The following is a 12441-nucleotide window of genomic DNA, read 5'->3' on the forward strand; positions in this document are numbered from 1 at the left end:
GAAACAGGAGCCAGATCTATCTGTGTCAGGAGACACCGGCAGGTACTGTGAGTGGAACTGGAGGCAAGTGGGTTCTTGGTGAGGAACAGCAGTCTGACTTCTGTGTGGATGAATTCATCTAACCACAGGACAAGGTAATGGGCTTCCCTCACATTTGCCAGCTGTGATGATTGTGTTTATATAACACTGCTTTCCATCTAAGTGGAAATGGGATCCAACTATGTAAATGATTGTGATACTGAGAAATGCCTGACTATGGCCTTGAGTATAAACCTATCACAGTAAATAAAATATGTTCATCATGAATGTCAGCCCAAAAGAGAATTTGTTTTGTAAGTCAAACATGATTATCTATTTTCAACACATGTCACAGTCTTACTTATCCTTTTCTCCTTTCTCCTTAATAACAGAATCCTAGCTGTGAGTACGCCCACTGTGCCTTTGTAGAGTGGGTTTATTTACCTTGTGCTACAGCAGCAGTAACAACAGCTGTAAACGCATGCAGCAGAAGCAGCTGCAGCAGAGGCTGGAGCCTCTGGAGAGGAAGCAGAAGCATGAGAAGTAGAAACAGCAGAAGCAGGAGCAACAGCAACAGATGTGGAAGTGGAAGCAGAGGCAGAAGCAACAGTTCAAGTGTTTCTGTGACCAGAGTTCTCCAGGGTGACCTCTGGTTCCTGGAGTCGGTACTTACTCTTTTCTTTAGCCTTTAAGGAAAGTTCGAGATGTGTTATTTTTCATAAAAAGGAAATGTTATACTTCCATTCATTTTGTCACTTGTCAATGTGATTTTAGTCCACAAATATCTGTGTATTCATCTCAATTTTATCATTAGTGACCACTGACATTTTTTAACCTCTGCTTCATTTCTACTCAAGTCAAAGACCCATGGTTTCATAAATCTCAAAAGCAGATATGACCACCTGGCCTTTAAAAATATGCACTTTGTTACCTAACACAGTCACAGCTCACAGGTCTGTAGAGTGACCCAACTCCACAACTTCCCACAATAGTTCGGGCTGCAGCTTCTCTGCTGTCTGGATGATATGGCAGCCTGGACCAGAGGGCAGGAGGTGATCTGTGGAAGGTGTAGCACACTTCGGGTCTTATTCATGGAGGCCGAGTGAGACTGCACAGCTGGTAGAACCCCTGCGAACTGGCACTTCTCCCCTTACTTGCATCTTCTGCTCTTCTTGAATGCTTGGCACAGCCTGGTCTTGTAGCGCATGGAGGTGATGTGGGAGCCATTGCTCAGCTGCTGCTGCTGGGGGAGGGAGTGCTAGATGTGATTGGTGTCCTTTGAGGAATTTGCTCTCCTTGTTGACCAGTGCCATGCCACTGCCCCCTAAAGCCTCCTTGAGCTGGCAGCAGGGGTCCTGGCCACTTGTACCTGCTGTGTCTCTGCTGCCCCATTAGGGGTGAATGGGAACATGGGTGAGCAGCTACCTCAACTTGGAGCTTGGTGGTGAGCACATGTAGGTTGTTAGACATGGCTCAGCAGTTAAGAGCACTAGCTATTCTTCCAGAGGACCCCTGTGTGAATACAGACTCCAAATAACAGCTCACAGATACCTGTAAATCTAGGTGCAGGGAGTCTGTCACCCTCTTATGACCTCTGTGGATACCAAAGGTACACAGACATACAAGAAGGCAAGAACCTAATAAAATTGAAATAATAAAAATTAAAACTTGATTAATGTTTTTCTCATTCTGGTTTGTTGTAGTCATAGAATAATTTATGTTTACCTTAAAAAACTGGAAAGATATAATAAACAAGAAAATATACTAGAGAAATTATTGTTTCCTTAGGAAGAATGTGGTAAAACTGAAACCTTACAGTATAAATAGGCCAAATGGAGAAAAGGTTATGGTGATATTTTATTTGTACTGAAATGTGATTTTATTTGTATGTTAATAAATAAAGTTGCCTGGGGGGTCAGAGCTAATAGCAAGCCATAGCAGAAGGATACAGCCAGCATGGAGCACTTGCCTTTAATCTCAATACCAACCATAGAAGACCTGGAGATCTGTACAGACAGGCAGTGACGAGGAGGTCATGTGGTTTGGTTTACAACCAATGAGAAGGCAGAACAGAAAGTCAATAAAAAGGACAAACACACAAGAAGGAAGTCTCTTGGGGAGGGAAGGACAGGAGCGGCAGTGAAGGGTAAGGATTTTAGTTCTTAGCTATTGCTCTGACCTCTTGGGCTATTAACTCTGCATTTGGCTCTGTGTTTCTTATTTAATAAGACCGTTCATCTACAAAAGGTGGTTGAAGTTGGGGAAATGTAGACTTAAGCAAAGAAATGCAGTCTGTAATGATCTGTTATAGGCAGCCTATAAAGAACTCTGCATAATGGAACTCCTATGGGAATCAATGCAGTGAGGACATTGTGGCTAAATTTTGCAATATAAAGCTTGGCTGAAGTCCAGAAATGACATGATAGGATTATAGTTGGGGAATGACCTTCTCTGTAATCCCTGTCTTAAAGAATGCAAAAGAATATATAGGTATGCTATTATATTGAATGGGAATTAGTCACTCATTATCTTTAATAAACTGTTGGTCTATGATTGTAACTTTCAGAGCAATGGCCTAGAATGGCTTGGTCAGATGAGGTAGAGTAGCTCTTGAAAACATCACCAGAACCTTTAAAACAGGTGCCCCTTCTTGTTGTAATTCCCATTCATCCTGTTTCTTTAGAAATGGGCTCCTCATGTTAAGGAGTACTATTATATTTGTGAGTTTGAGACTGATTCTTGACTCTGCACTAAGGTAAGCCTCCAGCTGTCATGTGTAATGTGACCTTTTCTTATTTAAACCCCACAGCGTCCCTGTTCATAATGCAGGCCAGATCTAACCCTCAGCATAAGCATCTAGGCACAGCGGGGTATCTCACAACTCCCTGGAACCTTCTGACCTCAGTTCAACTGCCATATAACACACTTCATCTTACTCTGGGCATCTGTGAGGACTGCTTCTGTTCTTTGTTATTCAAGCATGGAGCCTGGCATCGTGGCAGGAAATAGCTTTTCTTATTACAGGTGGGCTTCTCCAGAAGTCTCTAAGCAACCAGACTTGGTCCTGCCTTTCCTCTCTGCTGATTGGCCAGAAGATTATGAGCATCATGGGAAATCCTACATATGTCAGTGTAGTCCTGTGGTGAGAAGTAAGGTTGCTCAGAGCAGACACACGACAGAAATGTGTGTGTACAGGTGCTTCCCATCACAAAAATGCCAACAGTTGCTTTGGAAAAGAGCACTCTCCTTGCATGTCATAGGTTTCAGGGGTGATAAACTGTACCTGGCCTCTGAGCTTCTCAAATTCAGTCAGGCAACTTCTCCCTCCCTGGAATGACTTCTACCTCAGACTGTCACAGCATTAGGAAGATTGAGAAACACTACCCTAGGGGGTCTTGTTTACTCAAGGATTCTTTACCACAAACCCAGGCCCAAGGAGGGCCATCTCAACTCTGAATTTCATCAGATGTGCCTAATCTACATTGTCGTCCTAGATGAGAGGTGACAGATCTGCTCCAACCCTAACTATAAGTAACACTGAAGTATGATCCTGAACACCCAGAGATCAGTGGGGACACGAGAGCCCTGCATAGGTGCCAGGCTGCCTCAGACAATTAGCCATGCCTATTTGGTGCTTTATAAGTCAGTTTATACCAAGTTCAAGGATAAAAACATTACAGGTTTTGGCTCAAACACTGTTGAATTCACTTGAGTCATCTTCAATAAAGTATTCTTGATGGTCCATCAGGATGAGCACTGATTTATACACCCAGACTCCTCCTGGATGCCCAGTAGCTCTGGATATGCTTCAGCACTTCTTCAAAGCCCTCTCCTGTTCATCCTAGCAAGAGTGGAATCCCAAACACCTCCATGTGCGAACTGGGCCAAGGCTTTTCCTCAGCTGCAATCTTTCCATCCCAAAGAGATAAATCTTCTGAAAGTTCATCTTTCTGATGTACACCAATACTTTTGCACCATGCAGTTCCTGAGTCTCCTTGGTGCTTTGTTCCTGAACCCCACAGCTTTATTTTATTTTATTTTTCTTAGGCACCTGCACATAGTCATGCATGTCTGGATATCATGTTACTTCCTCATCTCTGAACTGCATGCTGATCCTCATGCATTTAATGCTTTGTCTATTCCCGTCTCTACATTTTGGTTTATACTAACTCCTGTTCCATGTATTAGAAACATACACCTTCAAATATAGCATCAGGTCCTCCCTTTATGAAACATGTTTGCTTGCACACCTCCTCAGCCCCAAATTATATCATTTCCTGTCACCTTTAGGCTTAAGATAAACCCAGTAATCCATTATGATTCTCTCTGTTGGGAATCAGGGCTGTATGGTGAATAAATTGTAGGTCCTGAGGATCTGTCTTCATCCAATATTCAGAAAGTGAGAATTGTCCCAAAACTCAGGCTTATGATAGATAAGGTTGTGATATATGTAGATCATCTGGGGTCATGCCTGGATCTCATCAGCTGCAGGCACAACACTGGCAGCAAACTCAGGCCGTGCTCCCTGCAGGTCATGATGCTGTACTGTCTAGTTGGTCTACTGTCACATGATGCACAGGTGATTCCCATATGCCTTTCCTTTATACTCAAAAGATCTCATCCTAAAGCAGGGACTGGAAGTCCACCTCCCTGAACTAGATAGAGGGTGCCATTCATTCTCTGGAATGGCATGTTCTATACACATGCCATTCAGCTGATGTTCACATGATCCATAAACACCTGACACAGCTCTTGAGCATCAGAACATTATCTGAGCTTTCACAACCAAATGACTGCTAGGCCCTATCATTAATAAATCATTGGCTTATTCATAGAGCACTCTTTGAGACACTAAGGGATGTTTTCTGATGAATTACAGCTCTCTGCTGGCATAATATATACAGACTTGGCTACCTGATCTGTGAAAATGTTCTGCAGCAGGATGATCCTGCAATGTGTTGGCCACTATGAGATTGTTTCAATCAACATTTGCCTGTGTGATTATTCAAGACCCACAACTCCATAAGGATCATTGAGTGTACACAAAGGTCAAAGGTGACTCTGACACCTTCTACAGAACCTTTTCAGGTCTGATCCCTTCAGTCCAGATGTGAAACTGAGAATCCTCATTGGTCCTCCTAATGGAAGATCAAATAACTCCTACATGGAAAGAGGGACTGTTGTCACATCTGTGGGGACTGTCTTCAGCAGTGCTTCTGCATGTCATGGAGTTGGTCTGATTCAGCACTGGAGAGAGAATCCTATGCTTTTGGGTGTGGTCTGCCTGGATAACATCATGACATCAATAAAGTCTTCCAAGATGATTTCCTGCCACAAAAGGAGGGCTGAGGACTCAGTCAGCTTGTGAAAGTCCTTGACCATAAACTGACATAGTAAGTTTTGTATTCCAACACCTCCTCCCTCCATGGTGTTGTATTCCTCACTGGGGCCACTTGCTGGTGGATGTCAGGGTTCTGAGCAATTATTTTGTAAGATTTTCTGTATCTCAGTCTTATTTTTGATGCTTTTTTTTTTTTCTTCAGGAGTACTGAGCCAACAGACACATGGATTAGATTGGGTCTAGGTGACCTGGAGGTCAGATGGTTTTTGCCTCATGGGAAGTTCAGAGCTATGATGGGGTTCTTTTTCTGAGGAGGCCTTGATCCTAGGGTGAACGATGCCATGTTTCAAGGTGTCTGCCTTCCTTTGGCTTCCTCAGTTTCTCAAACAGTATTGTCAATAAGGAAAGGGAGTCAAGGCCCAGAAGCAGCCATCCTGGGTTAATGGCTAGGCATAACCAAGGCCTATTCACACATAGGAAATAAAATAATAGGGGGAAAGTGCATCACAATCCAGAATTTCCCGGAGATTGGGCTCAGCAGGTGGCTCCTCGTTTAACAGCTCCTTCTGAAGCAGGCTCTCATCCTGGGCTGTGGCCTCTTCCAGTGCATGTATCACTTTCTCTGACCTAGGAGGGAAAGGCAGTTAGGACACAATCCTGCAGGGGACCCGCCATTGTCAGCTGTTAAACTGCTGCCTCCCACCTCCTCAACTCTGCTGGATAGTCAACATGGATCTTTGACTGAAGTCATTGTTTGTACCCCCAAGGAATAAGAGTCACAGAGTAGCTGGGCCTAGAACTTTCCTCAGCCCTAAAACCTGTCAGAATTTGACTGAGTAGTGTTTGTTCTCTGTTCTAGTAGAAAGAAAGGGTCTTTCTCTTACAGTCTGGGGACATTATTTTGTAAAGGTAACAACGTATTAATAACATAGTCAACAGCACAGGAGTGATACTTGTTATTCATGATGAGTTACTGATCAACCACATCATTTTATTGATAGCCATATTGCAGCCTTGCAATCTGGATACTCAAACAAGGTCATGAAGATAGCTCAGGACTCATGCCCATGCACCTTGAACATGACCAACATGCAAGACAGAATCAGTCAGTAATCCTAGAGCAGCATTTCCTGAGATGTGTGCCTGAGAACACTGGCCATGCATGGGCTCTGTGATTAAACAGAAACTTGTGGTTTCCTTAGGACCAGAGCTAGGAATCTGCATCCTGACTCTTTCACAGTCTGTTACAGAACACTCCCGAAAAGGTTCTGATCTTCCCTGCAGCTGAAGCGGTTGTCTGGGTTCATTCTGGAAAGTCCTTAACCTATTCAATCCAGAGAACACTCGTCCCAGGAAATGGGAAAACGCCGCACAGAGCAGTATTCAAAGGTAGGAATCTCTTCTTTACAGGAGATGTTCCTAAGTGAAAATGTAATTTCAGCAAGGCCTGGTGATGCACAACTTTGAATTCCATCATGGGGAGGCAGAAGCAGGCAGATCTCTGTGAGTATAAGGAAAGCCTGCTCAGGCCATACCAGAGCACTCAGAAGGGAGAAAGGACACAATTGCTCAGACACACTGAGTGTTAAATATATTGATTCCTGGACAGAATTGTTTGTTAACTCAACCTGAACGATACTGTGAAGTGTTCTTGCCCTGCTTGTAGCTGGGAGCCATGCATGTCAGTAGGAGCCCATAAATGACAGTGATCCCAAGAACAAGGTACCCCTGTGGCTCCACCTGCTGCCCCCAGTCTCGGTTCCTACCTCATTTGGGAGACCTCAAAGTGATGCTGCAGCTTTTCTGCCAAGTCCTTTTCCTGGGTAATCATCTCCTTCTGCTTCCGCAGGACCTGCAGGCTTCCCTCCAATCTTTCAAATTCCTGTTCATTAGAACATTGTGTTCTTAGTGGAGAGTTGTATACAGGCATGCACACAGTCTCATACACATGAAGCACATACAAATGATCAAAACAGCTTACTGGTAGGTGAGGCAAGCCAAAAGAGCTTATACTACACTCATGGAAAAAAGAAGTGAGCAGAACACAACATCATGCAAGATGTACAGATGAGTAGGTGAAGCACACCAGCACTTTCAGAAGAGTCTCACAACTCTGCCATCATTCCGTGAGGATTAATACTGCTGTGGGGAGTGTGCTCTGTTGGGCCAGACTCTGTTGAGATGGCTAGAGAATTTACTTCAGAAGCAGCAAAGCACCCACCCCGACACTCAGCTTGTCCACCAATCTGTTCAACTAATCAAATGCAGATTGTATTCTCCACAATGGTAGAGGTCTCAAGGAGCACTCATAGAAAACATGGTTCATGAGCTGCTACTCGGGCTTATGTCAGTGTGAACCAATAGTCAGAGGGACGAGAACACATTGGGATTCATGAAGAAAGGAGAAGGCCACATGCCACCCAAATCTATGACTATGAGTAGGACTCATTTGACATTTACATGGGATACTCCTCCTTGTAAATAAAAGACCCTAGCCCTTCAGGTTTACACCCCCAAGCCTCAGGAAAAGAGAAACTTCAAGCACCAGGAAATGAGAAACTAAAAATCTAGTTCCAAGAGCAAGCTGACTCAGCCATTGTTCAACCACCCCTGCCACAATGTAACAATGTAAAAAGATTTCTGTTAAGAGATGTGCTCAACTGGGACTGGGATAGTTGCAGGTGTTCCAGGAAGGACCACTGTGACCTTTGTGTAAACTCCACTCCCGCCCTGATACCCCCTTTGAGGTTTATGTAACTGTACCCCCTCTGTGATCACTCTGTGATCAGACCATGATCTTGTGAAACGAAATTGTATGGAAATTGTAACCTTGTGGGTTTTGTGGGTTTTTCCTTTATAAGCCCTTATGGGGCTGTAGTAAGATGCGGCTCTTGCTCTTAGGAGCAGAGTTTGCCCTTCTATATAGAAGCTTCAATAAAAACCTCGTGCTGTTGCATCAACTGGACTGGAGTTTGGGTTCTTGGGGTGCCCACTTGAGACCCTAAATTTTGGGGTCCAACAGTAAGCTGCTTCCCCTCTGTGATCTCACATGACCCCTGCCAATCACATGAGCCTCAGGACCCACAATTCACTTACTCAAAGCTCTGTGCATAGTATCCTACCTATCATAATGACATGTAGGTGTGATATGCTATTGACCCATTTCCCTCATTGGACCGCAGTTTCAAGCAGAGTACCAGGCATGGCTTGCCAATAATTTAGTTTCTCAGAAGAGGCTAACTTCCCAGAAGTACTTGTGCATGGACACTGAAGTGAACACCTCTGATAGCATGAGGTGGGTGGCTGGATGGGAGCATGGATGAGTAAGGTGATGGTTGAAAGCACAGGTGGGTGGATGGGCAGACAGAGAATCCAATGGGCAAATGGTGCCAGACCTTAGCCTGATCCACCTACCTGCCCCTACCTGTTGTTGCTGGGTTTGGGGGTCACTGGTCTGTTCCTCTTGGTCCTCACAGATCAATTTCAATGCCTCCAAGTGGTGCTTCAGCAGAACCCAATCCTCTGTCCGATTCTTGTTCTCCTGCCTCAGCATGGCTACCTGGTCCTTAAGCTGAGTATGTTCCATTAGGACCTGGCTGTGCAGACCACTGGAAAAGACCCTCTGTAGAGTAAGGCCCTGCCAGTCTCCTTCTGCCACCCCTGCCTCCAGGAACCTTCACGACAAATACCCCAGGTTCTCAGGAAGACGTAGCCAAGAGCCCAAAATAGCCATGACAGCTACAATCAAAAGGCCAAATAAGAGAGCAGCTAATTAAAAAAAATCAAAATACTTCAGAAAACCCCCACACCAATAGGGATCCATGTCTTTTCAAAGGAAAGAGGAGTCCCTCAACTGTCCTGAACATAAACAAGTAGTGGACAAATACCCTCTGAGAGAGGACAGGAGACCCAAGGGGAGTTTATTCTATCTACAGGTTCCACAGGAACCAGATCTGTAAAGCCTGGGCCTGAGCTCCGAGATGCCCAGGGCTGCCTGACATTCCCCACATAGTGCAAATCGCTTGTCTTTTCTTTTCTTTTTTCTTTTTTTCTTCTTTCCTTTTCCTTTCTTCCTTCCTCTCTTTCTTTCTTTTTGTTTGTTTTTTGAGACAGGGTTTCTCTGTATAACAGTCCTCTTTGTCCTGGAACACCTCTGCAGACCAGACTGGCCTTGAGATCACAGAGATCTGCCTACTCTGCCTCCAGAGTACTGGAATGTCACCACCACAGCTCAGTTTGCTCTTCTACCTAGAGGCTCCTGAGGCTCCAGGACAATAGTGGGAGGAGTGAATAATCTCTTTCATACTTATCAAAACTAAGTGCAAGTGACACAAGTCAAAGAGATGCTTGCTAAGGTGCAAAAAGGACAGAACCAGAGCTGTGGACTCTCCAGTCTAGAGACAAAGAAGGGCAGAGATGGCCACTCAACAACTATTGGGGTCCATGCCAACAGGCACTTACCGATAGAAGACTGTCAGGTTGGCAAGCTCATCCACCTTCTCTGAAGCCTCAGTGTTCTCATTCTGCAATCTCTGTAGGTCAGTCATGACCTCCTCATGCTCCATCTTCAGATCTTCATACCAAGTATTTGGCCTGTGGGAGGGCATGACACCAGAAACAAAGAACTTTATGAATATAGGCCTCAAGGATCCTGATCTACCACAACACAGTGGAGGCCTCAGTCTGGCTACTATGTACTGAAACTTCCTGGTGCTTAATTAACTTGTAAAGCTGGCCCAGGCCAACAGAGACTGGGTGTTCAGATGGAGGGCGTCCTCGCTGCATGAGCCCACTCAGTAGGCCTGGAGAGGCAGTCTAGCTCTTTGTTCCCAGGAGTCTATCCTAAAGGTCTTGGCCCACAAGAAACCTGCAATGATGTTTCTCTTGTTTCAGGACAAGGATTATTGATTCTGGGTCACTATTAGTACACAGTTGGACAGAGCACATAATTCTGGAGATAAGACCCAACATCAGACAGCTATAAAAACTCCCCAAGGGATTCCTATTTGTCATCAAAGTAAGCACATAGGATAAGAGCAGAGCTGCTTAAAGTGAGGCTCACAGATCTCATATCAGCACTGGCATCACCTGGAAAGTGTGAGACAAAAAAAAAATCATCAGGCCCACCACAAACGCCTGGTTTCCAGAGTCTGGAGGAACACGACACACAAACCTGCAAATGCATGTAAGCACACAGACATACACACACACACACACACACACACACACACACACACACACAAACACGCATGCATGCTCACACAATGCAGCCACGCATATAGGAGAGAGAGAGAGAGAGAGAGAGAGAGAGAGAGAGAGAGGCAGAGAGAGAGAGAAAGAGTGAAAGAGAGGAGAGCACACAGTGGGATACTGAAGAAATGTGTGGAGCAATACTGTCTAACAGTATAACTCACAAGAAAACAGAGAAACAGTGATAAGCCCCAGACTTAAAGTCACTCTTTGAAATGGACCAAGTTGGACCAGGTCCATCCACCTGCTACCAGGATCTTCCAGCACATAATTACCTACCAGGCAAGTTCAAAACCTCACACAAACTCACAGCAGTTAGTATCTCACATAAGCCATGTCATGGTCTTTTCAAATGCATTCTGGGAACTCAAACAATACTGCCTCAATCCCTGAGTTATGTGACTTAGACCACAGGTTTGGGTTTTCATTGGAGGAAGCAGAATATTTAGAATCCCCATTTCCCTCCCATCCAGGTTTCAGGTTCTCCCCCTATTTTGAGAGCCATTTAGGGACATGAAGTTGGGCACAGGGAAACCCTGAGTGTTCAAGCTCCTAGAATCCAAGACATTAAAAGGAAGATGAAGGTGACTTTGCAGATGCAAGATTGACACCAGAAGGGTTGAAACAAGAGATACCTATTGTGCACGGGTCCTTTCCTGATGAAGAATAGTTGACCACGCAGCTCATTTCTCTCCCTTGTCACCAGCTGCAGCTCCATGTTCAGCCTCTGCATCTCCTTCCTCACCTCTTTCTTGGTGAGGATGATTGGGTGGGATGAGGGCTCCATCGCAGCCTCTGTGGGAAGATGAACACAAGTGAACTTGCAAAATGACAAGGCATAGAGGATGGACAGACCACCCTGAGGCCCAAACAGAAAGATCACCTCTGCAACTCAGTGTCAACCCAAATATTTTAGGCCAGGTGAAGATGTACCCTCTGTAAATCTCAGCTTTCTCACCACTCTGTAGAGATGTGGCTATGTAAGCAGTCAGGGGTTTCCTCTGCCTCCCTACACATGCTTCAGGGAACACAGACATAGCTTCTTCGGGCCAATTCACAGCAGCACAGGATGCAGCATGCATGGACCCAGGCTCTGAAGTCTGCCTGTGCTTTCAGAAGCCAGGAGGAAAATAACACAGTTCACAAGCACTCAGGTGCTGTGGACAGTCCAGATCTCCTGCCTGGTCACTCCAGGCCCATGGCTGGGTTTGAAATGTCATGCAGAGACACAACATGGTTAACAGACTCACCAAGTCATCCCACTGCCAGCCCAGAACATGCAGAGCTTGTACAAAGGAGCCAATCACTGCCCTGGCCCCACATCTCTACAGCTGTTTGACTACACTAGAAATCTACCTGCCATCCTCAGCTGCTGATTCAGGACCCTAAGGGACCACTGTCAGGGAGAGGTGGTCAGAAGAGTCTGCTGGACAGCCTGAGGACATGATCTCTTGGCCAGAAGCACTTGTCTCTCCATGTGACTAGTGTCGACAGCCACTGCAACTAAAGGAAACTCCCGAAGCTGAAGTGCAGTGATGCCTGGCCTCAGCTGGGGACACATTAGTCCCTCTGCCTCCTGCTTGTCTCCTTCTGTCCCCACATTACACCCCCAAGACCCAGGAAATGTAAAAGATGAGCATGCCCAGCACAACAACCTGGCTTAGAGGAGGCACACACTAACGTTCTGAACCCTGGACTTTGAGGAATTATGAGAAGCAGGGAAATCCATTTGCTTCTCAGAGGCTCCAGCTCCTCTGTCACATTACTGGAAGGCCCAGTTCTAGCCCACCTCCTCCAGGAAGCTCCCCATCTCCTGCCCAGCACTCACTGTG

At 45.4% G+C, this 12441-nt stretch overlaps 1 protein-coding gene across 1 annotated transcript in view; it reads right to left on the reverse strand.

Annotated features, from left to right (window-relative positions):
• Positions 1-4994: 4994 nt before the first annotated feature.
• LOC119087251 (disks large homolog 5-like) overlaps positions 4995-12441 on the reverse strand; it is a 7742-nt gene continuing 295 nt past the window's right edge. Inside the window, exons 1-6 of the mRNA XM_037201967.1 lie at positions 12438-12441; positions 11245-11404; positions 9821-9952; positions 8784-8967; positions 7126-7241; positions 4995-5986 (exon numbers count right to left, since the gene is read on the reverse strand). The exon at positions 12438-12441 is cut by the window's right edge and continues 295 nt beyond it. Coding sequence (XP_037057862.1) covers positions 5827-5986; positions 7126-7241; positions 8784-8967; positions 9821-9952; positions 11245-11404; positions 12438-12441 — 756 coding nt within the window. The 3' untranslated portion in view covers positions 4995-5826. The remainder of the gene's footprint in view (positions 5987-7125; positions 7242-8783; positions 8968-9820; positions 9953-11244; positions 11405-12437) is intronic.

This window comes from Peromyscus leucopus, unplaced genomic scaffold, assembly GCF_004664715.2.
Source record: "Peromyscus leucopus breed LL Stock unplaced genomic scaffold, UCI_PerLeu_2.1 scaffold_553, whole genome shotgun sequence".
NCBI classification, from domain to species: Eukaryota; Metazoa; Chordata; class Mammalia; order Rodentia; family Cricetidae; genus Peromyscus; species Peromyscus leucopus.